We start from the raw sequence: 26,767 nt of genomic DNA, 5'->3' as shown, positions 1-26,767 counted from the left end.
AGAAGTGTAAAATGCATCATAGGCGTCTCGCAGAATACTAGCGTACTTGAAGTTGTCTGCTCATGGTGCCTTACTCTCACGGTAGCTCATCCACTTCGAGTCTTCCAGGCCACTGACCTTCCGGACAGAAGGCGAGGAAGGGACGGGAATACCGCTGCCAGTGCCCTCACGCTGCTCCAACCTGGTTCGAGGACGCTTTTCGGAGGTCTTGGTCCGGTCCATGCTCTCGGAAATTTTGAAAGGACGCTGGCTTGAGCGTGAAGGACGGCGTGCGCGTACCTCTCTGCTGCGCCGGACTTCATCTAACTGCTCGCTGGACTCCGATGTCTGTTCTGCGCGAGCAGCAGTAGCAGCCAGGAATGCTTCGGAGGGTTCGTATCGTGGGATCCGCGGGATATAACTGTTGTTTGCCGAATTCGGGACAGTACTGGCCTTGTTGCCGTTGGGTTTGGCCGTGTCTGGTCCTGGCGGGGAAGTAGAGGGACTGCTTCTGCTGCTGCTGAGTCCCGAGTACTTCAGCTCATCTGATTGCGGCGCGAAGGGCTTCGCTCGCTTTCGGGGTGGTTCGGAAATCGGGGTTGGGGGGTCGGATGGGGGCGTTGCATGCACGACAGTTGCTGGGTCTGTTAGTAAACAGTAAGAAGTATGGGTGGGGTATACCTACTTGCTATAGAGCTGCATCCAGAATGAGATCGCGGTGATACATTCAGAGAGGAGGTAGAGGTTTCCTGCGGGCTAGGGCTTTCCGGGACATCAGGTTTACTGTCCACTGAGAGGTTCTCGAAAGACAACTCCAATGGACGAAAGACATCTAAAGCTCGAATGGCCGCACGGAACTCGTCCAGCTCAGTACGAAGGCGGCTCCTCTCCTCAATGACTTTCGGTGGATCTGCCGCGAGTTCTTGGATCTGGCTTTCACTCATGCTGTTCACGACCTGGCTGGTGAAGATGCCTCGAAGGGGGTTAACTAGGCAGTTCTCAACAGCGAGACTGTTCACATTGTCGATGAATGTAGTAACAGCAGTCTCGTAATGAAACTGCATATGATCGACAATCTCTGCCGCTGCATGTTCATCTCGTGCAGCGTCCACATGAAGGACAGCCTCTTTGATGGATGCCAGATAGAAGAGCCCGGGGTTCCGGAGATTCTCTGCTGCCAGTGTCGTTTCGAGCGATTGTAGCAAACGGGCTTTTCTCGCCTCCTCGACGCGAGCAGTTTCAGCTTTACTCATGGGCAAAGCAACATAGCGCTTCGTGGGCAAGCTCAGCTCTGTCAGCTTTTGCAGCACATCCTGCTTGAGTCTCTCAAGTGCTGGCTCCACGACAGACCTCGCTAGAATAATAGAGATGCGCTCGTCAGTTAAATGCTTCAGAGCAGTGAACACAAAGTGCTTGATTGCATCCCAAGCCCTCAGCAGATGCATCCTGGCCAACTCCTCCCAGGGCTGTGCCTGTTCGCGAAACAGCATCCCAGCAACGATGCGCTTAGCATTTCCCGCTGCCTCCGAGCCATAATTGCGCATAAGCTCACGAGCTTCCTTTTCGAGAACCGTGCGAGTGACACCTTGAGGCGACCAGCCTTGTAGGTATGGGTTGATCGTAAATGGGACTGATGGGGGACCATCTGAAATGATACGCTGAGCACCTCTGATAGCCATTGCGTCTGCAAAAAACTCGTTGAGTTGCCTGATCGTGCGCCGAATTAACAGCCGTCTACCAAGGCCATCGAAGAAGCCGTCGATATACGTCTCATCCACGGCGTGGTTCATAATTCGCTCAAAATCAGTTGCGATATCCAAGAGATAGGCCCGCTGCGATTCGGCTGTAGTGCGAGAATTCCCTAGCTTGGACAGTCTAGCTTGATTATCGGACATGCGCTTTTGAATTGCCCCAACCAGGGTAGGAAGATGGCGTTGATGATGGTCGAATAGGATACCACTGAGTCGTCGTCGGAGGCTCTCTGCCCCTACACAGTCGGGGAGCAAAGTCCTCCAGCTTCCCTCGTTAAAGAAAGCTCTCTCTTGCTGGTCTCGAGCATTGTCTGAGATAGCGGGTTCGTCAGGGTAATGATTTCTCAAAACATGCCATCCCAGGGGAAGATTGATTCTCTCATTCCGTAAAAGTTGAAGGACTGAGTCCTCCCCCTCAGAACCAGATTGGAGAGTATCAGGACGAGTAACAATTCCTAGAGTCCGCTCGCCCTTCCTATCGAACTGACGAACCATTTCAAGAAGCTCGTCCATATGGTCACAGTGCTCGGCACTGACCACTAGCAAGACAATACTCCTAGTACTGGCCATATACCTCTCAGCCAGCTGCTTGGCGACTCGAGCGGACTGATCGTCGTCATGCTCAGTAGTTGGAATATCCAGACCAGGCAGATCAACCACAGTACACTCCGGCAGATCCGGCCCACAAACCTCGAATTTCAGGACATGGTCAGTGACGTCGTCAAACCTCTCAACCTCCAAGAGGCCCACTTCGAGTTCCGTGACGTTCATAATATCAGGGAAAGTATACCCAGCGGGAACGCCGTCATGCATGTAGTTTCGCAGTCTCGCTCGCTCACTGGGATCGGTGCACGAGGGACCGGGTATGATTGAGACCTTTGTACTAGGCGAGTCGCTCCGTCGTAGAGTAATCTCTGTTGCGAACTGGGTGCAGCGGTTGCTTTCGTCGTGGGAAGGGAACGGGATGCGCGAGATGGCCTTCAGGACAGAGCTCTTCCCACTAGAGATTTTCCCGCAGACTACCAGCATCGGGGGGTCATGGAGGCAATGGAGACCCAGGGAGTGGGCGTTGCTGATGGCATTTAGTAGTTTGCCGTGGTCGCCGGATAACTGGCGCAAGGCTAGGTTGTTTGTGAAACCCATGTTTACCTTTGGGCGAAGAAGATGAAGGATGGATGAGAAGGGAACTGGGCTGACTCTCAGCGTCGTTATATAGGATGGAGTGGCACAGGGACTGCTACTCGTGAGTCTATATTCACTGTGGTATTGCTGGGGGCTGGCAACTGCAGTCAGACAAGATGCTATCCTGCCGATTTACCTAGCTAAATTCACATATGGATGTGAGAGGATGGATTGACTGAGAACTCATTCTATTACTATAGGCCACCATGTTTGACATTTTTACTATGCCTAAAACTCTATTCTCACACGTGTGAATAAACTAGGACCTCGGGGCTTCGATTCACAGGTGATAGAAAATTAGCTATTGACAGTGAATTGCACTATATTTTCCTGAGTACCTCTCTACGTATGGTGTGCTACCCGGTATATACTAGTACTGCCAACATGTCCAGGGAAATATCTACATTTAAGAATCTAATAATTGAAGACATTTAATCCCACCTTCTAATAGCAATAAAAACCCTGAAGAAAAGCATAGTAATGAGAACCCTGCATCCATGGACTTGTGTAGGGCTCGAGTGATCCGATTACCCAAAGTAGTAATTCCCCGAGATCATTTCACTGCCTGGCGAAGGCATTCTGATACTGGGTGACTCACGATTCACTAGTCTAGATTTCATACACCAAACCTGGGGAAGCTGCATGAAAATAATGCAACAGACCCGAATCGGGCTGAGCCCTATACCTCTACAAGAAATCGCCACAGTTCTGCAATCCGAACTCCGCAGAAACTACACCACAGCCGCATCAACAGTCATCAAATGCCCCGACCTACGGAAACCATCCTTCAATCTAGCAAGCGAGGGCCTCTGCGGCTCAGAGGTAATCGCCGACATAGGAAGCCAGGCACCCCTCTTCCCTCTGCCGCGGCTAGACAAAACATCACAATTTCTCCGCGCCTGTGGTCTGTCTGTCGGTGTTGCATTTTGCGGATCTGGACGATGTAGGGGCGATACTGTAACATACGCACTGCTCTGATGAGAGGAACGAGGGTGGGCATTATCACTATAATCTTGATGCTGGTGAGGTTGAATATGAGCCTATCAATATATCAACGTCTTCTAATCCACATCTAGTGTATTCCATCCACCAAAGCAGGATCGTCCACCTTATACAGCTCCATATCCTTATACTCCCCACTATCAAGCATAAAGTCAAACCGCTTTGGCATCTTCAGATCCTCACCAGAATACCTCTGCAACGCAACAACACTCTGCCCATCCCTCCACAACCACGGGTCCCTCGTTGCTACCTGCCACTTCTCCATCTCCCTCCTCATCTTGATCAAGCGAGCCTGGTGCTCTTCCTTCCCTACCAAGTTGACAACCTCTAGTGGGTCTGAGTCAAGATCATAAAGCTCCTCAGGCGGGCGCTGGATATACCGTCTGAGAGACCGACCACCCACCATGACATCTGCATTCTCCCCGTTGTGCGACCGTCGAATCCCTTCAAACGTCAGACTGGCATACAGATCAGAGGCAAAAGGAAAGTCAAGCTGATATGCGATGTTCCGGTGGTACTTGTATCTCCGGTCCCGCACGAAGCGGGTCGGATAGTAGTTGGCGAGTTCGTGGAATGTATGCGAGCCATAGACTTTGTGCTGCCAGGTTGACTCGTCAATTATGTCTTCACGGTTCATGATCGATAAGAAGGACCGGCCCAGCCGTTTTGGTGGTTCTGGGGGTTTAGTTTCCCTTGTGAAGACCTGGTCGGGTAGAGTAACCGGGGCAGCAAAATCGATGGCTGCACCGGCCCAGTCCAGAAACGTAGGCAGGATGTCGATATACGAAATCATATTGGGATTCTTTATGCCCGGCGACTGGATGGACGGAGGCAGCCGAGTTATAAATGGAAGCTGGATACCGGCTTCATACAGTGTCGTCTTGGAGTTGATAAATGGAGGACCGTTATCACTGCAGAAGACAACCAGCGTGGAATCTGCCAGGCCCTGTCTATCGAGGGAATCCAGAATAAGACCAACTCCATAGTCAAGACGGGAAATGGCTTTATAGTACTCGACATATTCAATGCGCGTCTCCGCTACATCCGTCAGCCAGCTGGGTATCTCAACCTGATCCGGTTGAAACTCTGGAGCAGAAAAGGTCCCGCCGCAGGTTTCGGCATTCCCAAAGCCTCCCCGTGTAGTTATATCTCTATGAGGGTCAATAAACCCAACAGTAAGATAGAAAGGACGTTTAGTGTCGTTCGCCTTATCCAAGAAAGCCTCCGCTCGTTCCGCCACCCACGATACATTTCTCGTCTCGCTCTCTTCTCTCCACTCCCAGGGAAACACACCAGCTGGACCGACGTGCACCTTTCCGATAATCCCCGTCTGGTATCCAAGGGCGTTAAACAGATGCGGACCCGACTGGATGTGGTCAAAGGATTGGAAATGGTTCGCCCCGCCGATGAGACCATATTGGCCGTTTTCATGGGGATGAAGACCAGTGTGCATAACGGTCCGACTGGCGCTACATGAAGCCGTGCTTGTGAATACACGGTCGAAAACAGTTCCCTGCGCAGCGAGACGGTCGATGTTGGGCGTGTGCAGGCCTTTCGCGCCATAGCAGCCCAGACATTTGCCCAGGTCGTCGGCGACGAGGAGGAGGATGTTCTTCTGCCTGTGGTGGGGGGTCATTTCTAGAGAAGTGTGGTTGATGTTAAGGTTAACTGCCCCGCGATTGCTTTTATATTCATGTTTCTTGTGATCGTCGTCCCGCCACCGACCCGGCCGAGCCAAGCGAGACCCGAAGTGTATAAAACTAGCCTTTTCCGACCTCTAGCGGTGGTCTAGGTGATGACGGGATATTCTGTGGAGTGATGCTATCCCGGGCCAATCAATGCGACTGGAAGTCTGCGTATAAGGCAGAGAGTATTCCTCGGTTGACTATAACCGCGGGTAGTTAATATACTCTACAAGATCCTAAACATCGACACTCTTACAGGCGCGGTGCTGGGGTAGATTTACATGCTTCTACATCCCCATCCATTAATATTAAGCCCAACCGGCGTCTACGCTAGTGTGTGGCAGTGATGATCATCCTGCGCCACCTGGGGACTGAGAGTGCCCAGCGTAAGCCAGTGGGTTTCAAAAAGCAGCCAGCCAACGGGGTATCACGATAAATTCAAAACCATTCTCTTCTTAGTAAAGCCTATATACGCGAACCGCCTCCAACCAACGCAGCGTACTCCGGAGTAGGCCGCTGTTGACTGTTGAGGCTGAATCAGGCAGACACGACCCTCAGCCGCCGCATCGATGTACCTATATAGGGATCTTTGACTAAGGTTATAGGCGTTTCCATTTCTCATACCCCGATCGACTCTCAGAAATGACGTCGAAGATTATTATTCCTGGCGGACGCTTGGGTGTCATTATCTTCGGCTGTCTCGCTATTATTTCCTATCCGTGGATTCTTTGCTGGGTGCTCATTTGCAAACTAGGCAAGTGCATAGAAGGGGGTAGAAAACGAAACAAACCACCTGTCAATGATAACGCCGCCAAAGAACCGGAGGATGTATGGGGACTACGAGAACAGACAGAATTGCCAGCGTCCTTCTGGTCTGATCGGCGGCCCCTGACGCCTTCCCTACCCGACGACAAGAAAACGCCTGGAACCCGAGCAATGGTGTCTCAGGCTGCTGGCCAGTCTGGCTTGCTTGGATTGCCCGCCGAGCTCCGTGTAATGATCTGGCTTTATGTCATGAGCTCCTCCGGTGTGGTGCTTGTGAGGAGTCATGGGAAGCGGCTATATGGCCACGCGTGTAAGCCAGGATGCGAGTCCCACGCCCGCGGCCCAGATAATAACGTCCCCTATCGATATATACCATTGCTATCCACCTGTCGAGAAATGTAAGCTGGTATTGTCCTGCCTATACGCTAAAGCTGACGCACCTACCAAGATACTGTGAAGCAATCGAAATGCTGTATAACAAGAATACATTCCATTTCCGCGACCGATCCGGCCTCAACCCGATACCCCGAGTCATTAACCCTGCCAGACTACCCTCATTTAGATCCCTGTCTATTTCCACCTTTGTTTGTCTCCACGGCACGCCTGAAAAAAGTTGCAACGCGCTCCAGTCCTGGATGGGGACACTCCGCGTCCTACAGAAAATGACCGGGCTGCATCGGCTGCATGTTTCATTTTCAGAACGCCTGCGTCCTAGCCATGTCGTTAATGGGTCGTCGTATCTCTCCCCGCTGATGGATATCCGGGGCGTGCCGGACTTTGTCGTCGAGATCCATGATGATCCCGATTGTCCGGGGAACGAGTGGCATCGTCGCTTTCCACCCGACCTGCCTTTTCGAGTGGTGATACGCTCTCCTGCTGGGGAGTGATGGGCGCAGGCTAAGCAGATGCGCTATCTTGCTGCCTGGTGTACGGTATTGCATTTACCGGGTTGATAACCGGGCGAAGACCGGGGGTTTCCCCGTGGGTGAGATAGCATTTAGTTGGAAGGTGGAACTCGGCAAAGTGGCCAACCAACGCCCCTATCCAACTATATAATTGAATGCGGGCAAGGTTAATGTGGATATAGAAGCTTAATCGCCAGTAATCGTGGTTGCACATGGTCGATACCCACTCAGTAGCCGATTGCCCAGTCCACCTTGTCGAATTCAATCAACCAGGAACCGCGCGCATATTCCGCGGTCCTAACAATATGAATGACATATTAGCCAGCAGTTCCCGACGTCGAGTTAACATATCAGTAGCCGACAGGTATAAATAAAAGGCCAGCCGGCTATTGATATCAAGCATCAGCATTATGCATTTATCCATTGTAGTCTCCGTCCTTTCGCTGCTTGGGCGAGTGCTTGCTGGCAGTGGCAGCACCGAGACTAGCGGCGCAAGCCACAGCGTCAGCTTCGTAAATAAGCATAATTACTACTTCGACGTTGATGGGAACGTGGTCAATTCGGTCAACGGCAAGGTCGATTGGATTGACGAGCAGTATTTCTGGGTTGTCAATGCTTCTCGTGAGTCACTACATCTCTAAAGATAACTTGCATACTAATTAGTAAAGTCAGCTATTCTTCTAGAGACCTGGTGAACTGGTATCGCAATCCTACTGAACGTGAGTAATAGCCAATCATCAAATGTACATACCTAACCACTGTAGTATTCAACATATCCCAGCCGGTAAACGCCCAAGCCTGCAGCGGTATATTCGGGTCCTGCGATCGGCCAAAGGTGATATACAACGAGAAGACAAGAAAATATGTCCTCATGGCGTTTGCTGGTATACCTAAATCGCTCCATGTGCGTAATAGCGGAATTGCTTACACCATGCAGCCCCCGGCTCTGAGCCCGGCATTCCTGTCTTCACCTCCGACCACCTCACCCACGGGTATACCTTCCAAGGCCACCTCATCCAGAAGACATGGTGGCCCGGACAGGGCGTTGAAGATCTCAGTTTAGCCGTCATTGACGGCGAGGGATATGTCATCTACACAACGTGGGACATGATCAGTGCCATCGTTACAGATGGCACTCTAGGCAGTGTAAGCCTTTTCCTTCCGGCTGTTCAACATCATTGTATGTCCAACTAACATGGTATAGATATGGCCGGCGTTCAGCCAAACTGTTGTGATTGAGAGGTTGACCGACGATTTCCTCCACACCACCGGCGACACTTCCATTGTCATTCAAGAAGGTGGTGACTTTCCTGTCACGGCCAATTCGTCTAACCTGGTTGATGGGCAAGTTGAATCGCCGGATATATTCAAAAGAGAAGATTGGTGGTGTACGTGTTATAACCATTCCTCCGGGGTATACTACTAACGCAGACTAGATATGGTCGGATCTGGGACTTGCAGCTTTTGTAACGGGGTAAGTACCCTTTGATGGATGCTGTATCCTGCTAACTGTTAAGACTACCACTGTCGCGTATCGGTCAAAGAGCTGGAAGGGTCCGTGGACTTTCCAATTCGTGGACTCCGACCTGACCTGTGGTGGACAGGGAATGGGCGTCATGACGGTTCCTCGTGGTATGCCCTACTCAACCCCATGCATTGCAATATTAACATTAAGTCAGTCAACAACACCGAGCAACAATTCCTCTACCAGGCTGACCGGCCTTCAGTGGCACCACGTGAGTCCCAAGTATCTCCTAAAACTACCCCTAATACTAATACCCCCAGTCGGCCTTGGATATACCGGGGGCGCCATCGGCCACGGCTTCTGGAAGCTCAACTTCAACCCCGACGGCTCTATAAACAAAATCGACTGTTCCCCAGATGCACAAACAACAATCCAAGCCCCCATTGGCAGAAAGGACATTCCAAGCACCGGGCTCGCAACAACCGCCACCGACGGCTCCGGAAATAACAAGGACTACTGGGCCGAGTCAAATTATCCCTCAGCATGGTTCTACCAGACCTGGACATCCTCAAAAAGCGGGAATCTGTCGTCTGTTGGAATCAATCTCAGTGCGATATCACCAAGCCGGGCTCTGTCGGTGTTTGTATTCCGCTACCCTGGCGAGGCAGACTTCACCGCGCCATTTTTCAAGTGGGAGACACTGGGCTGGACACCTGTTACGTCGGATAACGTTACTTTATCTCTCGATGTCGTCCAAGTTCCCGTCGGTGCGAGTGTCAAAAAGGGAGATAGACTGGGCTTCGCGCTGACAGTTGGGTATCCCATGAAGAAAGCGCCATCGTTGCCGCGGTCTTCGCAGACTGCTTCGGTCTGGGGATATTTGATGACGGATCAGGTTGAGGATGGGCATGTTTTGTATGCGCTGAATAAAAGCCATGTGTCGTTTCAGGAGGGGTATAAGTCTCCGGTTAGGGTTTTGGAGAATCGCGAGTTGAAGTGGTACGCCAGGGTTGATTGAACTTTTTATTGGAATAGATATATACGGTTAGGTATGTTCGATGATGTCTCTTCGCTTCAGGAACACATCCCAATATCAAAATTTCTGTTATTACCTCTCTTTCGTTTTGGACTTTGGCTTGATGATCCGCGCTTGCCAGGTCCAACTTCCTAGCATTATATACATATATATCTGGGTCCAGGGCTCCACCTAGCACACCCCGAGAGCCTCTTAGGTCCACGATTAGCACCGAAACAAGGGCCCAATTAGCAAGTCGGCGAACGGGGGCCTTACTAGCAGTGCAGCTGCTACCAGTGTAATATCCATTGATATAACAGATTTGCTCTCTGTAAAACATTTGATCCCAGGTACTACCACAGTTAGCCAACCATCTAACAATACCGACAGACATCTGCAGCTGAATGGACTAGGCAATACTAACCAGTTACCATTATAGCAATCCCCCCTCTTATAGCAATAGAAGGTATGCGTAGACCCTCTAGGTATACGCGCGATAACAGACGAAGACAGACTAGGCTTGTAACGACAGTTCACGGCAGCCGAATCGGTGTTGACGATCTTGCAGCTGACTCTGGCGCGTTTTTCGAGACCCAGAGCTGCAGGCCGGATGTCGCGGGGCTCATTTTCGTTTTCGATGGGGTTGGCGATGGGGACGGGCATGGGGTTTTCTGGCTCTGCCTCGGGAGCAGGCATGGCTAGGGCCAGGGTGAGGAAGGTTAGGGCTGTGGCGAGTTGGAGGTTCATTTTGGTGCTGAAAAGTGAAACCGAGGGTTTTGTTTGATTCTCGTTGAGACTGGAGTCTTCATGAGAAGAAAGATTTCGAGGGGAATAGGCTCTTCTTATACCTTCTTCTGAAGGTATTTAGATATTAATTGCCTACTGCAACCTAACTATATTCAGCGCTTCCCCGCAGGAATGCACAGACCATTACGATGCCATCAACCTCAATGCACTCTTCGCGAAATCCACCCAAAATCGGACGGCAGGGAAGCCATACAGCCCGGTATGACCAGGCTTCACGGAGTTCGTCAAGCGCCCATTGAGACGCGTCCCATTTCCCCCAATCGGGCCGCGGTGAATAGGAATGACTGAGTCCCGATTCAGATAAGCTTCTTCGTATTGATCTGCAAGGCTTGGGCGTCGACAAAGCCTCTTCGTATTCGACGGAATGCGGTGGAGATGCGCAGAGGAATGCGGAATACGAGGTTGGCATTCGAGGCTGAAATCGTGCGAGTTCGTCATTGGTACGTTTAGCAATAAATGTAAACCTTTTTCTATACTTCTGCATGTTTACTGGCGCTTTATTCGGTCTTTGTGTTGATGCAAGATATCACAAGAGGCGCTAGACCGCTAGACCAAAAGCCCTGGGGCTAGCCAGCTATCCTCAACAATATATCCTACACTGCCGCAGGACAAGATGACCTTCTGACAGCAACTGCACACTTTTGCCCGTGCTGCTGACAGAGGCGGTATTTACTGCGTACAAGCCATATTTAGTAACCCTTAAAAGGCATGCCTGGCGGTAAGTAGTGTGTTGTTCAATGATGATCCTCACGTGGAAGGAGTAAACACGAGAAATATGGTGGAACAAACATTCAGATATTGGTCCTATGATCCATACTAACCATACAATATTATATCAAGTCTAATAATCTGGGTGACCAAAAGACGTCTATATACAGGAGTATCATTAAACAGCGCGCCATATTAATCCAGCCGCGGCTACCCCCAATAGACCCGTCCCGGTATCAAGACCCCCAGACGCAGAATTCTCCTCAGTGGCAGATTCCTCTGTAGCAGCGGCCGTAACCCCCGTACCACCGGGACTCTCCGTCGACGACGAAGCAGATGGCGTAACAGAAGCAGAAGACGACGACGGGGAAGTCACCGGCTTAGGACACGAATTCTCATAAACAAACTGCTCCGGATCCCCAGAACAATCCTCCGCCTTGTCCGGGTTAAACTCCCCACTCGGATACATCCAGCAAGTCCCCGAGGCATAAGGCGAGTTGCTCGGGTTATGCGGGTTAAAGACAACATAACTACAGGAATCGGAGTTTGCGCACTGACTTAGACAGTTTGTCGCGCCTAAACTGGCAGTGCACCCGTCGAAGCAGTCCCCTGGGGGTGTTGGATACCCGCACACCGAGGCAATTGCGGAGGGGGTCTCGGTGGCGGTGCATGCGGTGCCGGTAGTGGTAGTGGTTGGGCTGCCAGTACATTCGGGTTTGTCGTAGACATCGAGATAGGGACTGCCGCAGTCTGAGTCGCCTTTACTCTCGTCGAAGGATTGGCCTGGGTATAGCCAGCAGGTACCGGATCCTAGGGTTGGGTTGCCTGGACTGAAGATGACAAAGTCGCAGGGGGGATGGGCGTCGCAGAACCTCCAGCAGGACGCTCTGCTCTCGCTGGCGACGGCGAATTCAGGGCCAGGCTCGGGGTAGCTGCATAGCTTGGTGATGAGTGAGGCCGTGCAACTGGGTGTTGCAGCAGAGGTGGTGGATGTAGATGTCGTGGATTGAGCAAGGACTGCAGGAATTAACAGGGCGAGAGACGCCCAAGAGGGTGTGATCATGGCGCAGGAGGGAAATAAGCGTGGCGAAAATCTGGAGAATATCCAAATGAACAGGAACGGCGGGTCCATTTAAACCAAGGGACTAGCAGGCACGGAGTCATGAGCCTGATCGAATTTGCGAGAATGTCTTACTTTTCGCTTGGTCCCTGAGTCGAGGCTCATCGGATGCCAATCAAGAGAGGTCGAAGGATCTGGCCGGGCCTATTTTGCACGCCAGTGTGGACAGCTAAACTGTGCTGGGAATAGCTTCAAAGTAGCCAAAAACGGACCAGACCGGATACGGACTGCTGCCTACCCTTCCTTAGTCTACAGCGGAGAGTGCCGACGGAACAATATTGTACGACAAATATATTGATTGCAGAACCAGAATACAGACACTATTCAATCCTTGACAACATCGAATCCCTCCTCCCAGTTATCCAGCGCCTTCCGAATCTCAATCGCATACGCCGGAATGCCACCAGAATAGCACACTGGCTCATACACCTTCCCTGGAATGCTCCCACCCATATACGTCGACCTCGTCGTCGGGAACAACGTACGGTCATTCAGCTCCACAACGTGCTTCTTCCACTTATCCGCAGCCTCGAGCTTAGGGTTGATATACTTGACCCCGTTGGCCTCCATCTTGGCAATCGCGTCGGCAATCCAGCGGCCCTGCACAGCAACTGATGTAGGACCGTTACTGAGCAGAGTCGGGCCGTGCGGACCGTAGATGTGGAACATGTTGGGATAGCCACTGACACTGGTGCCCAGGTATGTCTTTGCGCCTGGGATCCATTCCTTCTCGAGCTCGGCGCCGTCGATGCTCTTCAGACCGAGCTGGGTCATTACCCCGGTGACGACGTCCTGATAAGTCAGTTCCATCTACCAAGATGGTTCAGAATCAAAAAAGGGGGAGCTCACAAAACCCGTCGCAACAGCAACAACATCTAGCTCATGGTGCTCGCCATTCTCCAACAAAATCCCCGTCTCGGTGAACTCCTTAATTGGATTATCCTTGATATTCACCAAATGCACATTCTCCCGATTAAACTGCTCATAGTAGTTCAGCTCCAAACAAGGCCGCTTAATGCCAAAATAATGCGGCATCTCCCAGGGCGCCAGCTGCTCACGCAGTTTCGGATCCCCAATCCTGGCCCTCGTCTTCTTCGCCCAGAACCTGTATGACTCCTTATTCGCATCCGGATTGAACAGGTTATCCTTGTACACGGCAACCCAGTACCGGAACCCGCAGTCCTTCCAGACAGATTCGTAGAACGCTTCTCGCTCCTCAGGCGAGTCGTCGAAGGTATTCTTCTCGTACCAGTCGTACATGAACCCGGCGAAACTGGTCTCACGGTACCGGAACAGCTCGGGGTAGTACGGCTTAATGCGTTCTTGCTCTTCGACTGTGAGATCGCGCTTGCGCATGGGGACGGCGAGGTTGGGTGTGCGTTGGAAGACTTTAAGGTCTCCCGCGACTGGGCCCCAGGCTTGGGTGATTTGAACGCCAGATGCGCCAGTGCCGATGATTGCGCAGCGTTTGTTAGACACGGGGACTTCGGTGTCCGGCCAGAAGGAGGAGTGGTGTACTGTTCCCTTGAATTTGTCCATGCCGGGCCAGGGGGGGATATATCGTTTCGCGGCCTGCACTATCAGTATTCGTCCACATAATGTCAAAGTAGTAGGTAGGTAGACATACGAATCCAGTCCCCAGAACAAGATACTTAGCCTTCGTAACCCTCCCATCAGCCGTATTGACATTCCATCTTCCAGCGGCCGTATCAAACTGCGCGCCAACGACAACGGTGTTAAACGCACAGTCCTTCTTGACCCCGATCACCTTATCGACATGGTCAAAGTAATCCCGTAGGTTCTGGTAGTTGGGGTAATTATTCGGCCAGTTCCACGTATTGTACACCTCCGGCCAGCTGAACTCGTACTCGGGCACTTCCGAGTCCACGCCTGCCCCGGGGTAGCAGTTCCAGCGCCAGGTGCCGCCGGTGTCGTTGCCGGCTTCGAATATCACAGTTTTGAGGCCGCGGTCGCGTAGAGTCTTGAGCATGAATATGCCGGCTATACTGGTTAGTCTTGTAGGGAGTTATGGGACTGGGGTGGTATACCAAACCCTGCACCGACGACCAGGGCATCGACCTCGAGGTTCTCTGCATATGGACCGGGTTTGTCTCCATGCTTGACCGAGTAGTCCGTGAGCTCGGTGTTGTACTTCTTCGGCGAAGGCAGGGTATCTCCAAGACTACCCATGTTGTTAAAAACTTGATAAATAGATTTATATGTGAGTGATTGTTCTGGTTCAATGCCAGCGACAACCGCCGTATTTATATTGCGTCCTGCTACACAACATCCCCGTCTCACCCTCTACAGTTACACCTATAGTATAGCAACCGCAGCTGTCACCAACTACAGGATCGACACCCCGCTCGCAACGCATCCCCCGCACGACAAACATCTGCACGAAATACCTGATTGGGCTATTTGCGTCCGCAGTCCGCAGCGGACCCGCGGCATGCGGAACCGCAGCCCCGCATCATCGATGTACTTTACTGCTGGTCCAAGACTGGCCAGGCCGTGGTGTTGGCGTTGGGACTAGAACAGCGGGGGTTGGGAACGGCTGGAGGATCTGCAGAGCAACCGTTAAATAGAGCGTCCGTATCTTTTCGCCATCATTTGTAACCAAGTTTATACCATACCTAATTTCTGGCTTGCTGGATATTTGAATATGCCTCTCACTGAACAGGTCACGTCGCATCTCCGCGGTGTCGTGGATAAGGCCTGCGAGGATCCTTCTGGTATCCCCGGTACTACCGTTGTCGTTGTGGATAAGAATGGCGAGGAGCTGTTCGCGCACTCTGCCGGGAAGCGCGGCGCTGCGTCGAAAGAGCCTATGACGCTGGATAATATCTTCTGGATTGCGTCGTGCACGAAGATGCTTGTCGGCGTGGCATGCATGCAGCTCGTCGAACAGGGTGTTTTGAAACTAGACGACGGGGCTCAAACGGAGAGTCTGTGTCCTGAGCTGAAGACATTCCAGGTTCTTCAGGAGGACGGGAGTCTTGTCGACAAGAATAAGGCCATTACCCTCCGTATGCTGCTAACCCATACAGCCGGGTTTGGGTATACATTCTTCAATGATAGATTGCGAGAGTGGTCCTATCCAGCTGGGGTGGACGAGTTCTCTGGTCGGATTGAAGATGTTAAACTCCCTTTGCTATTCCAGCCGGGTGAAGGGTGGGAATATGGGGTACGCTCCTTACCTGTTTACCCTGATATACGCTAATGAACAGGTCGGGATTGACTGGGCGGGAATTGCATTGGAACGAGCAACCGGTCTCAAACTGAACGAGTACCTGCAGAAGAATATCTTCCAGCCCCTCGGTATCAAGGATATGTCTATGATTCCGAACGAGGATATGCGCCAGCGCATGGCATACATGAACCACCGAGACGGGGATGGAAAGCTCCGACACCGCGACCATCTCCTGCGAGCACCACTCGTCGTCGATTTAAACAAGGCCGAAGTCGACCGAGTATTTAACAGCGGCGGTGCAGGAATGTACGCCAAACCACAGGACTACTGCAGTGCGTCATCTCATTCGTAAACACGCAAAGGCTAATTTAGTTCAGAAATACTATCCGTCCTGCTCAACGACGGGACATGTCCGAAAACAGGAACAAAACTACTCAACAAATCCACCGTGGACGATATGTTCACCAACCAAATCCCCCAATTCCCAAACTACAGCAGACAAGGTATTGCAGCCTCAAAGCCAGACTTGACCAACGCCGTCCCAGAGCTGTATCCTGTTCCCGGAAACCCGCCGCAGGGGTGGGGACTGACCTTTATGCTGTCTAACGGGGGTGGAACTGGACGGTCTGCATCGACTGGCCACTGGGCTGGATTGGCGAATCTGTGGTGGTGGGCGGATCGGGAGAAGGGCGTTGCTGGCATGGTCTGTACGCAGATTCTGCCTTTTGTAGACATGCCTGTGCTTGGGCTGTGGGCGACAGTTGAGGCGGAGATTTACAAGGCATTGTCTTAGTGGTCTGTAAACCTGTAATAAGCATGATGTGTTGCCAATTATTGAGTGAATTTGAATATTCTTCCGGTCTATTAAACATCCCTTGCAGTCCGCCCCGGTAACCCTGATTCCCAATGTGATCTGTTGATGCGCGCGCAGCAGCCAATCAGCGCCAGTGAGCTGCCAATGCGGGGAATCCGGGGTCACCAACAGCGCGAGAGCTTCAGCTGTTCCCCTCTTCATCGCAGTCTTCCCCGTTGTCATCGGCTCTCATCGGTTCTCATCCGTATCCATCTTATCCGATCCAGCCAACATCGCTGCGTTGGCATGTCTGTCCAGAAACACCCGACCCAGACCCACGGCCGCACCCGCCGCCAGAACCACTCGTGCGACCAGTGCAGGAAGTCCAAACGCGCCTGCGATGCCACCACTGGCCAGCGCTCTCCCTGCTCCTACTGTGCCCGGACGAAGAAACGCTGTACGACCGAATGGGCCCGGTCGCGCGCGCAGTCGGGGTTCAAACCATCGCGTCAGCAGCCCCATCTGGATATCCTGACCAGGGAAATCCTGCCATGGATGGCCGACCAGCCTCAGCTCCAGGGGGACATCAGCACTTTAGACGGTCTACTCGACTTCAATCCATCTGAGGATTTGCTTGGCTGGGGCAGCAATCCTGCTGCCGCTGCACCGTTGGACTACAACCTGCTATCCCTTGATCCGGCATCATTCAACAATCCGCATCCAGCACAGGAAGAACCAGAGCAATCCGCTTTAACGACCGCTCACTGCGTGCCAAATATGCAGCTAGACTTGCAGCTCCCAGACCTCGGGCTAGACCCAACTCCCAGTCACCAGTCCTGGCAAACCCCACTCACCTATAACACCCTGCAGTATGCATCGTCCAGCTCCAGCGATATCAGCTGGATGCCGTGGACGCAGAAATCACCAGCAGCACAGACAAGCCCCCGCACGCAATCTCTCTCCCCCTTCTCGATCGACCAGCAGATGATCTCCGCTGCAAACTCGCATCTCACCTCTGCAAACCTTCTACAGATCTACCACGACGTCCTGGAACACAACCTCTCTTGCTGGGTCACCGAGCAAACCTGCCCATACAAACGCGGCTGGCAGGGCAACGGCCCACAAGCAGTCCCAGAATGGGGCTCATTTTGGTCCAACCGGATCTACCAGCGCACGATAAAACTCGACCGCGTCGCGCAATCATGCAAGCTAGTCAGCATGACAAAGACCGAAGAGCGGTCCGCGTCCAAAGCTCTGCATCTGTCCATTATGGCCTTCGCCACGCAGTGGGCACAGGGCAGTCAACGACACCGCGAGAAATACAGCAATACATTCCTCGACCACTCGAGCAGTAGCGGCAGCACGACTGAATTCGACCGCGTCCTCCAGAACCACTTCTGGGACCAAGCTCGGCGAGCATTGCAGGATGTTGCCGATGTCGAGTCCTACCAGGTCGCCTGCGCGGAACTTATCTTCGCTTTGACGCAGCGGCCGTGGGAGTCTGAGGAGGAGAATACATCCGCGGAAACAGAACAACGATCTGAGTCCACCACGGCGTTATTGCGGGTCCGAGATATACTACAAAAAGACGGACCACCGGTTCACATCGAGCGAGCCGCGCGGAAAATGCACGCGCTGAAATACCGATGCGACGCGGTCGAGACTGGCCTGCGTAGACAAGCAGATAGCAAAGAAGCTATTGCATGCATGGACCCCGAGGATCGCGCGTCAATCAGTTTGTTGTATTGGTTGGCCATAATGTTCGACACGGTCTCGGCGTCCATGAACGAGCGGCCGGTCGTAATCCAAGACGAAGAGTGCCAGCACGAAGCCGAAACGCCATCACCACCATCTCAAAGTGAAACAAAAAAAATCCAAAACCAGATTCAACCCCGCTGGGACATGGACCTCTTCGTCCCCGGCGGACTCGACAAAACCACCCAAACCCACTGGCCCTGCACATACTCCGTCGCAGCCGAAGACATCACGAAATCCGCCCCCGCAAAAGTCCTCCTCTTCCGACACGTCTCGTACCTCCAAAACGCAGTCCGGAAACTCGCTCACCCCACTATAATCGAAGATATCATCCGCAGCACAATGTCCCTATACAAACACTGGAATAAAACCCACGGCGCCTTTTTCACCGAGATGGTCCACGACTATAATACCGTCCCCCAGCGCATCCAGGGCTGGTTCGTTTGTATCTCCGCGCATTGGCACCTGGGAACATTAATGTTCGCAGACCTACTCGACTTCATCCATGAAAACAGCCTCGGCGCGCAGGACAAAACTGCCAGCAGGGTGGAAGACAAAATCGCGTCTCAAATCCGCAAACACAGTTCAGGTGAACTCGCAGATCTCGCGCGCGTCGCTACACCAGCGACGTTGGATGCTACCCTCGGTGTACCGCAGATGCCTGGTTTCCACCACGCGGTGAACGAGGGGACGCTCCTTACGGAGCCGTGGACTATGATTCCCATTCGGGCGTTTACCAAGGCGGGTCTGATATTTCTGGATGCAGCGGAGGAGTTGGCTCGCTTACCAGAGGTGTTTGTTCAGGATGGTGATGGTCACGGCTTTGCGCGGAATGTTGAGCAGGCGGAGGATTGTATCAAGGGGTTGTGGCTGTTAGGGAAGAAGTCGGATATGGCGAGGAAAATTGCAGAGACACTTTCGGGGGCGTTGGCGAGGTTGAGGGATGGGTTTGATATTTAGCATTAGCACGGTATGTTGGAGATTGTATCATTGTTGGGAGGATAATTGTAGCATGTAACAAGCATTAATTATCACAGCAATATTAGTCTTGTAAACTGTATCTATTACCTCTGTTTTATCACGGGCTAATCTTACTTATGATTCATATGACTCCATGTCCTGGTCCAGCCTCTCCTACCTGATTCTTAGCTGTGGGACATGGAGGTATTGATATGGTAGAGATTGTTTCCAATTTGTCTTATTAAGCATACAAGAAATGAAAGCCAATGCAGAGTAAGGATAATTTAGGACGGAGCCCGCAAACAGATATCAAAATACAGTATATCAAGCAAATCCCAGTCCCTGCCCATATCCTTACTCCTGACGCCCTGTAATCCTTCTAACAGGCCAACCAAACTCCACATATAATGTTCATCAATCATCCCCATAGTCAAACGAAGGACCACCAATAGACGCCGAATAACTCTCAAAATGAGCAAAGTTTACCTCGGCATTATACAACCCAACAGCAGCCTCGGGGTCGACTTCATCTTCTATGATTCCATCTTCTATCTCCTCAACGGGCCCATAATCAATGGTATTGAGTAGGAATGCCGCCCTATCTCCAAGAGACGCTCTTGCAAAGCCGACAACCCTAGTTAGGACCCATTGCATATTAAGTAACTCCACAGACGGCAACGGGAAGCAAACAGGGTCGTCCGTTCTAATGGTGAAAGTATCCCCCGAGCGAATATACTCTCCAGTGCGCTTGTTGACCAGCGGCGTCACTGCATCAGAACGGAGGCCAATCCAGTGAAATTCCACCATGAGACTTCTCCTTCTCTTCGGCGGGACCGGACTCTGCACAGGCCTCAAGGCAAAGCGGCCTAGCTTCCATAGAGCGCGTGCAGGCTCCGAGAGGCAGACCATGTTCTTGGGAGCCCCAAAACAGCCCTCGGCCCTTTCGAAAGCCCTCTTCCAGCGACGGACTCGACGATCGGTGAATAGCGTGCGTAGGCGGTCCCAAAAGCTGTCCATGGCCGAGTCTTCTAGGCCTACGTATGTTACGCCCGTTTCGAAGCGGCAGATGCGAGCCGCTTGGACGGTATTGTCAGACTTGCCGGTGAGGACGCAGGTATTTCTATCTCTGATTTCGGCCCTGTCGCATCCACAGTTCAGCTGCGCGCTGGTTATCCCTAGCTCCTGTTAGTGGGCATATTAAACATGGGTATATAGGTAATAGCGACGTACAAATCTTCAGCACACGGGTCCAGATGGTTATATCAGATATGTCATTTTGTTCTTCGGGGGCCATATCAAAGAAGGACCCCAGCGAATCGATATCTGCAATGGCTCCAAAGGCCCAGAAGAAAGGGTCCTCGGGGACAATGTCGTCGAGGATGTCGAAGAGGATGTCCATGCGGTTGGTATCGAGAAGCTCTGGGAAGGCAGAGATCTCCATGATGCAGCGGAATGTATGTAGTCTTGGTGAAGAGGGGAAGAGGGGAGACGAGAGAGCCGAGAGAAAATGCAAGGAAGAGAACAGAGAGAACAGAGAGAAGAGACAGTACAGAGAGGAGAGAGATGATGGGAGACAGAGCATGAATACAGAAGGGAAAGGAGAGTAGAGAGGAGATAGAGTAGAGAGGAGATAGAAAAGATAATACAGAGAAGTAAGAGAAGAGAGAAGAGAGAAGAGAGAAGAGAGAAGAGAGAAGAGAGAAGAGAGAAGAGAGAAGAAGGAGCAGAAAATTCAAGGAAAACTATATAGTTTAGACAGGGGCACAGGTTACCTCACCCACCGGAATATGGTATAATCCTAGTGCGTCATAGGCCGCGGAATGGACGTCCTGAAGTATACCAGGAACATAGTCACTTCTAGCCAATCATTTCGTCCATATGAAAATAAGCTGTGCGTTCCTGATATCAGTGTTCCTGGTTCCTGCAGAGCCGCTGCGTAGGTATTGGCGTCCCACAGACAGAAGCCGTCCAGGCACCAACCACGACGAGCGAAAACACGGATTTATACTTCAGTGACTCAAGGTAAGGTATCAAAGACACAGTACCACACATGTTGCCACATAGTAAATGCAACACTGCCTGCGGGGACGGCCCCGTGGGGCGATAGTCGTGAAAGGCCTTATTGTCGGTCTGGAGCGACTGCGTGTTTGCATAGTACCATCAACAGGTTGGTTGGTACTAGTATCTGGGTAGACTTTCTTATCTACACGCACCTTCGAATTTACTCGACATTTGTATAGTGTATATTGTTTCCAATACTATCATGGTTACGACATCGCTGCCGAGACAGCTGCACCGAGCCCTAAATTCCACCATTGCGATGGTGCCGACCTGTCGAACGGCGACTCTAGCCTGTTCAAACAGAAAGAGTTTGACCAGACTTGATAGCCAAAACTGCAGTCTGCCGCGAATCCCACCGCAGAGTACACCCCTTGCCCAGAGATAAGAGGTGCCACGTCTTCGTTCCTATTTGCAGAAACCGCAAGACAGCTGCTGTACCCGCTACATTTGGCATGGATACTGCAATCATGCACTGGCGCGGCATGCTAGAGAATATGGTGTGAGCCGCTGTCACTTTTAAACCTTGACATCTTCCCATCTATACACCCATGAAACTCAAGATGACCCACACCGTTAACTTTTGCTGAACCAATATTCCATCCCCTCTCTCATAAATACTAAATACCTGTAATTTATACATACAGAGTTGGGGATTCTAGGGACGCTGGTTGAGATTGAGATCAAGGCGATGGTTCCAGGGAACATGTGATTAGGTTTACTAGGGCCATGGAAATGGCGAAGTTTCCTATTTCTCATACTTTATAGTATTGAATCATAATTCGTGATTCATTAACCTTCCAAGCTTTGCTACTCGGGTACTGGAGTTGCGCAGGCGCAGGGCAAGGGGCCGGGCCCTGGGGGCCTCCAGCTGCTCCCATTCATCAAACGTACTCCATTCGCCTTCTTCTGGCTGGTCTACGTAAATTCCGACGTCATACTTCCCAACATCGTCGAGTGGACCTAGACCTATAGTATCATTCCAGTTCAGGTCCGCGTCAGTGGCGTCCGCTGCACCGCTAAGGGCATTGAGTCTATGTAAAGCCCACTGCATATCCAACAGGCCTATTGACGGCAGGGGAAGCTTCTCTGGATCTGTTGTGGTAAAGATGATTATATCGTCCCACTGGATACGCTGTCCTATCTCAATATTATCTAGCTGGGTGCTGCAGGCCGAGATCCCGGTACTATCAGGCTCCTCCGGTGGGCCTGGAAGGTTGAGTGGGACATAATTCCACCGGAAGAACTGGACTCTAAGCTGCTTGCCATCAGGAGAAGCCTCAATAGGCTTTAGGGCAAATCTGCATTTACTCCAGAGTTTGTAGGCCACTGGTCCCAAGCACAGCGAGTTCGTGAGATTCTTTTTACTCTCTTTAAACAAGGCGCTTTTCCATCTCTCAACCCTTTCAGTAGAGAAGAACAGGTCTAGAGCTTGCGAAAGGTCCTCGTGCCCTTACCGACAACATGACAAACACTGCAATTTGCGTCTGCGTCCTCTCGAGTTTAGCATCACTGTCTTGCCTCGTGGTGGCTTGGGGCTACTTCGGATGCTACGCATTTTTCCAATGTCAACTATGAAGCCTGTGCTACTGTCCTGTCCTGGCAGGGGACATTATACGTACCCCATTATATATAAACTTGCCAGACAACGTTCTAGCCGCACACGCCTGAATACGAGGCACTCTACATGTTTAAGTGTGAAACCCGTCGGTAATGGGTATAGTTGATTTCCTTCTGGCACTTTTCAATATGGAAATCTGCTAACAAGCACCCATACTCCGTATCCAACCTCAGGATCCTGACTCAAACTCTGTATAACCTTTTGTCGCCTTAAGTGTACTCCTTGGATAGCTTTCTCTGCTCTGCCTTAAGCCCAACCGGAGAAGAGGTATGGCAGAAAAGACAGTTGCAGGCATGGGATCAACAACCGGGACATCGAATCCTGAAAGCTCAAGGTGCTTTTTGATTGCTTCAGCACAACCTATAAAGCCAGTGCAACCTAGGATAATAGAATGTGCACCCTTATCTCTCACTAGAGCGAGGGCATGCTCAGCTAACCTATTCGTCATTTCACTGACTTCGCCCTTGATTTCAAACGCTCGCATATCTATCGCATGACAACCGACGAACCTGCCCTCATGACCGTATGCTTTAACCGAGTCTTTGACAATGGGAATCGACTCGTTCATGACGGTGACGACTCCAAATGTATCCGCTAGGCTGGCACATATGTTCATGGAAATCTGCGCCACACCTAGGACTGGGATATCAACAACTTCTCGCAGGGTATCTAGGCCGGGGTCCCCGAAACAATCGATGACTATGGCATCAGCTCCCTTTTGTTCTTCTCGTTGGGCCGCCGCAATCAGGCCGGGGACTGCGAATGCTTTATCGCTTCGAGATTCGACGGAGACTGGGCCAGTGTTCACATTGACGGCTGAGCAGGTGATACCGTGTTTGCAGAGTCCTTCCAGCTCCTCGCTTGACAGGTCGACTGGTGCTGATACAGGCTGAATGATCGAGATGCGCATATTGAAGACCACGCAAACCAGCTGACTTCTGGCCAATGCTCAAAATGGGTATTTCAGCGACGCAATTGAGAAGGCTGCCCTCAGCAATGCGAACTCAACTCTGGTTAAAGTCCCGAGTCTGTCTGCTTTGGCGGGCAAGTGAGAGATACCTGACAATCGTTCTCTACTGCAAGCTTCTTGTCGGAGTTCACCACGAATGTATTGACTCGTACCGTGTATATGGAGGCCCGATCGCTCGAATCTCAGAGATGCTCAACTAAATACATGAAATCAGGGTAAAACTGAGCTATATTACGAACGCGCGCAATATCAAATGACGGAATGGATGTGACAACCGCCGTGGCAGCCAACATACTCGGCATCCACCCCCTGGCTGGAAGACTACATTCTTGTTTCTTCCTTGCGTGACGGAAGCGACCAATTGTTGTCGGGGCCAGATTGCATGCCACTTGCGTTAAGCCTTACATATGTCCTGTGTAACGCTTCCCAAGAGATGATGCCTTCATGACTCGAAAATGAATGCTACGTCGACGCGTTATTTCCCCAACTTGGGACGGCCTTGCAGATAAACCTCCTGAGCTCTTATTCTTTCAGCATTGCCTCCGCCTCAGGATGGCGTTGCTTGAACACATTCCATCCATTGATGCGTTCATATGCTGCTGCGTAACACTTCTGGATAGATGACCCTTTCAAGATTCAGAACTAAATGTCGGATTAACATGTTATTTCCCTAGCTTGAAACTTCCTTGCAGATGGACACCCTGAAGCCGTCTGCATAGCACATGCCATTGCCAGCACGGTGTTTGTTGATTGTATTACATGTCCTGATGCTTTCATGACGTGGCATTTCCAATTCTTTTGGAGGGCTACACAGTGCCGATCGTCAGAGTGATACTATGGCTATTTCTATTTGCATTTGCAACTGGCACCTCGTGTATATAAGATAGCTTTGACCCGAGCCTGAATCAGGACTGGACTGTTGTGTATAACATTTTTGATTCAGTTTGTCCTTCAAGAGAATCCTCCAAGATGACCAAGGAATACGTCGAACCTGCCAATATCCCTGTCATTGATTTCAGGGCTCTTACTTCTGAAAACGTTCAGGAGCGTAAAAATGCCTTAGACCAGCTTGATGACGCTTTCCAAACATACGGCTTCATCTATCTGTCCAACCACAGCATTGGTCAAAAGCTGGTTGATGAAGCGTTTTCTTGGGTATGGTCAAGCCTTAAACATGTAATTAAGCTCTTCTAATGATCTACAGTCCAAGCAATTCTTCCATTTACCGAACGAGGTCAAGGACCTTTGCAAGCACAACACCGTGGCAGCCGAGCACCGTGGCTGGGCAGCTGTTGGAACTGGCTTTGTCAGCCAGGGTGTGTGGGACAAGAATGAGATTGACAAGCTGCGTAAGACCGCACCTGTTGAGCAGAAGGAGATTCTTGAAATGGGGAGTCCTCACTCCAAGGGTGGCCCCGGGGAGTCGATCGTGAACCGTCTGCTCCCCGAGGATGTCTTCCCCGGATTCAGGGCTTTCCTGGAAAGGTGGTGGGACGCTTGTTTCCAACAGCAGCTCCAGGTACTACGGGCTCTCTGCGAGATCCTGGGCTACACCGATCTGGACTACCTTGGCAAGCAGCAGGACCCCAGCCGCAGCCGAAACCATATGAGCTGGCTGTATTATCTTTCTCAGCCTGTATCGCCATTAAAGTCGGGAGAGAGTAACCGATTGAACACCCACACCGACTTCACTCAGTTGACCTTGCTATTCCAAGATATGGTCGGAGGGCTTGAGGTCCATGATTATAAGGCGGGAATCTTCCGGCCTGTACTTCCAAAGCCCGGTACCATGATTGTCCATGTCGGTGACCTGCTGGAGAAGCAGTCCAACGGGAAGTGGAAGAGTGCTTTGCACCACGTCTCTGCCCCTATCCATCTTAAATATGGTGATGAGGCAGCAAACGAAGACACCGTTGTTGAGCGTTTCTCCATGTCATTTTATGGAACTCCTCAGCACGAAGTGATGATTGAGCCAATTCCAGGATGTGAAGAAATTGGAAAGTGGCGCACCTTGGAGTGGGAGCCGAACATGACTGCCGGTGCTTGGATTGAGAAGAGAGTTGCACTTGAATATGGAGATGGACAACAAGTGCCCCCGGCTGTTCCTGTTGCTTAAATGAGATCATCCTTTTCGGCTTTGTCAGTCTTCCTCATTGGCCTCACCATGGCTTCTTCCAGGTAGATTGGATGACTTGATATTTGGTGTCAGCTAAGCAGCCTCCATAAAGTAACACTTGAATAGAGACTTTAAATCGACATGTTACTCTGCTAAAGAAGGTTAAGCAAATTTGGATCTTTTCGAGTAGTTCTACATTTAATTGAAATCTTATATTTCCAACTTTTGATGCCCTTGCTATGTCCATTCATAAGTTCCTTACTCTTTACGGAGGTCGATTCCAAGGTTCTTGTGATCCAATTTTATACGCGGTTATAAATTTACCCTAGCTATTATTTTCTTCGTTTTACACTCCCCTTCATGATCCTTATGATCTGGGACGCGACGCGAGGAAACCGCAGGTGCAAGCAGCATACTTACAATGACCCAACATGTTGATCGTGTTCCATGGTATTTGTAGTGGAGCACATATCTGTTTAGCCAATTGAGTTTGATTTCGATTTGATCCATTGCCCCAGTGATCCATGTTCTATTGCAAGTGGTGGTCATCCGAAATGTTGTTGAGAGTCACATTATTTGCATGTTAGGGGTCATGCCTCTCTATTCAGTGGGTGGATGTTGAATTGAGACAAGCATTAAGGAAAAGACAGGCCTGTCCATAGAGCTTATGATGAAGAGCTCCTTTTGCTTTACTGCCTATCTAAATTCCGTGTAGAAACAAGTGTCAGCCGCGACGTTGGAAAGATGGGACCAGCCATAGGCAAGATGGATGAGACGTGAAATTCACTGTAAAAATGCACACTTGAGCAGAAGATATTCCCGGGATATGCTCTTGTGGCTGGCTGAGTCCAAGGCAGCTTTCTCTGCACACTGCATCTCAATCAGACATTCTTATATTCTGTTGTGCTACATCGCTC

The 26,767-nt window shown here is 51.1% G+C and overlaps 13 protein-coding genes across 13 annotated transcripts; 5 read left to right on the top strand and 8 right to left on the bottom strand.

Annotated features, from left to right (window-relative positions):
• Window positions 1-626: 626 nt before the first annotated feature.
• On the bottom strand, window positions 627-2,873 carry ASPVEDRAFT_137873 (dynamin family protein; the record flags this gene model as incomplete). Its single annotated transcript, XM_040807442.1, has 1 exon — window positions 627-2,873. One exon carries the CDS (start codon window positions 2,871-2,873, stop codon window positions 627-629), a length of 2,247 nt encoding a protein of 748 aa, XP_040671540.1.
• Window positions 2,874-3,984: 1,111 nt separating this feature from the next.
• On the bottom strand, window positions 3,985-5,550 carry ASPVEDRAFT_87112 (sulfatase family protein; the record flags this gene model as incomplete). The annotated part of the gene is made up of 1 exon (XM_040817979.1): window positions 3,985-5,550. The coding sequence occupies one exon, from the start codon at window positions 5,548-5,550 to the stop codon at window positions 3,985-3,987; it is 1,566 nt and encodes a 521-aa protein (XP_040671539.1).
• Window positions 5,551-6,241: 691 nt separating this feature from the next.
• ASPVEDRAFT_87111 (uncharacterized protein) lies at window positions 6,242-7,251 on the top strand (the record flags this gene model as incomplete). The annotated part of the gene is made up of 2 exons (XM_040817978.1): window positions 6,242-6,762; window positions 6,813-7,251. The coding sequence occupies 2 exons, from the start codon at window positions 6,242-6,244 to the stop codon at window positions 7,249-7,251; spliced, it is 960 nt and encodes a 319-aa protein (XP_040671538.1).
• Window positions 7,252-7,679: 428 nt separating this feature from the next.
• On the top strand, window positions 7,680-9,752 carry ASPVEDRAFT_75048 (uncharacterized protein; the record flags this gene model as incomplete). Its single annotated transcript, XM_040816281.1, has 9 exons — window positions 7,680-7,890; window positions 7,938-7,988; window positions 8,034-8,153; window positions 8,207-8,415; window positions 8,474-8,657; window positions 8,706-8,743; window positions 8,787-8,901; window positions 8,949-9,005; window positions 9,055-9,752. 9 exons carry the CDS (start codon window positions 7,680-7,682, stop codon window positions 9,750-9,752), a joined length of 1,683 nt encoding a protein of 560 aa, XP_040671537.1.
• ASPVEDRAFT_45271 (uncharacterized protein) lies at window positions 9,740-10,573 on the bottom strand. Its single transcript, XM_040813245.1, has 3 exons — window positions 10,174-10,573; window positions 10,026-10,102; window positions 9,740-9,961 (listed from the first exon to the last, which is right to left on the bottom strand). The coding sequence occupies exons 1-3, from the start codon at window positions 10,494-10,496 to the stop codon at window positions 9,942-9,944; spliced, it is 420 nt and encodes a 139-aa protein (XP_040671536.1). The 5' UTR covers window positions 10,497-10,573; the 3' UTR covers window positions 9,740-9,941.
• Window positions 10,574-11,267: 694 nt separating this feature from the next.
• ASPVEDRAFT_45270 (uncharacterized protein) lies at window positions 11,268-12,456 on the bottom strand. The gene has a single exon (XM_040813244.1). The coding sequence runs from the start codon at window positions 12,325-12,327 to the stop codon at window positions 11,443-11,445; it is 885 nt and encodes a 294-aa protein (XP_040671535.1). The 5' UTR covers window positions 12,328-12,456; the 3' UTR covers window positions 11,268-11,442.
• Window positions 12,457-12,708: 252 nt separating this feature from the next.
• ASPVEDRAFT_32127 (flavin-containing monooxygenase) lies at window positions 12,709-14,574 on the bottom strand (the record flags this gene model as incomplete). Its single annotated transcript, XM_040810565.1, has 4 exons — window positions 12,709-13,194; window positions 13,234-13,956; window positions 14,012-14,385; window positions 14,433-14,574. The coding sequence occupies 4 exons, from the start codon at window positions 14,572-14,574 to the stop codon at window positions 12,709-12,711; spliced, it is 1,725 nt and encodes a 574-aa protein (XP_040671534.1).
• Window positions 14,575-14,917: 343 nt separating this feature from the next.
• ASPVEDRAFT_199204 (serine hydrolase domain-containing protein) lies at window positions 14,918-16,439 on the top strand. Its single transcript, XM_040809276.1, has 3 exons — window positions 14,918-15,571; window positions 15,615-15,909; window positions 15,955-16,439. Exons 1-3 carry the CDS (start codon window positions 15,050-15,052, stop codon window positions 16,368-16,370), a joined length of 1,233 nt encoding a protein of 410 aa, XP_040671533.1. The 5' UTR covers window positions 14,918-15,049; the 3' UTR covers window positions 16,371-16,439.
• A 137-nt stretch (window positions 16,440-16,576) lies between these two features.
• Window positions 16,577-19,374, top strand: ASPVEDRAFT_64728 (putative C6 transcription factor). Its single transcript, XM_040815746.1, has one exon. It carries the CDS (start codon window positions 16,677-16,679, stop codon window positions 19,083-19,085), a length of 2,409 nt encoding a protein of 802 aa, XP_040671532.1. The 5' UTR covers window positions 16,577-16,676; the 3' UTR covers window positions 19,086-19,374.
• Window positions 19,232-20,667, bottom strand: ASPVEDRAFT_894920 (uncharacterized protein; the record flags this gene model as incomplete). Its single annotated transcript, XM_040818628.1, has 2 exons — window positions 19,232-20,260; window positions 20,316-20,667. 2 exons carry the CDS (start codon window positions 20,665-20,667, stop codon window positions 19,500-19,502), a joined length of 1,113 nt encoding a protein of 370 aa, XP_040671531.1. The 3' UTR covers window positions 19,232-19,499.
• A 1,251-nt stretch (window positions 20,668-21,918) lies between these two features.
• On the bottom strand, window positions 21,919-22,701 carry ASPVEDRAFT_32124 (uncharacterized protein; the record flags this gene model as incomplete). Its single annotated transcript, XM_040810564.1, has 2 exons — window positions 21,919-22,444; window positions 22,601-22,701. 2 exons carry the CDS (start codon window positions 22,699-22,701, stop codon window positions 21,919-21,921), a joined length of 627 nt encoding a protein of 208 aa, XP_040671530.1.
• Window positions 22,702-22,933: 232 nt separating this feature from the next.
• On the bottom strand, window positions 22,934-23,674 carry ASPVEDRAFT_138032 (aspartate/glutamate racemase family protein; the record flags this gene model as incomplete). Its single annotated transcript, XM_040807451.1, has 1 exon — window positions 22,934-23,674. One exon carries the CDS (start codon window positions 23,672-23,674, stop codon window positions 22,934-22,936), a length of 741 nt encoding a protein of 246 aa, XP_040671529.1.
• Window positions 23,675-24,703: 1,029 nt separating this feature from the next.
• Window positions 24,704-25,850, top strand: ASPVEDRAFT_138040 (uncharacterized protein; the record flags this gene model as incomplete). Its single annotated transcript, XM_040807452.1, has 2 exons — window positions 24,704-24,889; window positions 24,939-25,850. 2 exons carry the CDS (start codon window positions 24,704-24,706, stop codon window positions 25,848-25,850), a joined length of 1,098 nt encoding a protein of 365 aa, XP_040671528.1.
• Window positions 25,851-26,767: the final 917 nt, after the last annotated feature.

The sequence above is a fragment of the Aspergillus versicolor genome (genome assembly GCF_001890125.1).
Source record: "Aspergillus versicolor CBS 583.65 unplaced genomic scaffold ASPVEscaffold_9, whole genome shotgun sequence".
NCBI classification, from domain to species: Eukaryota; Fungi; Ascomycota; class Eurotiomycetes; order Eurotiales; family Aspergillaceae; genus Aspergillus; species Aspergillus versicolor.
Note: the sequence above shows the minus strand (reverse complement) of the source record. Positions and strands in the feature narration are given on the sequence as shown.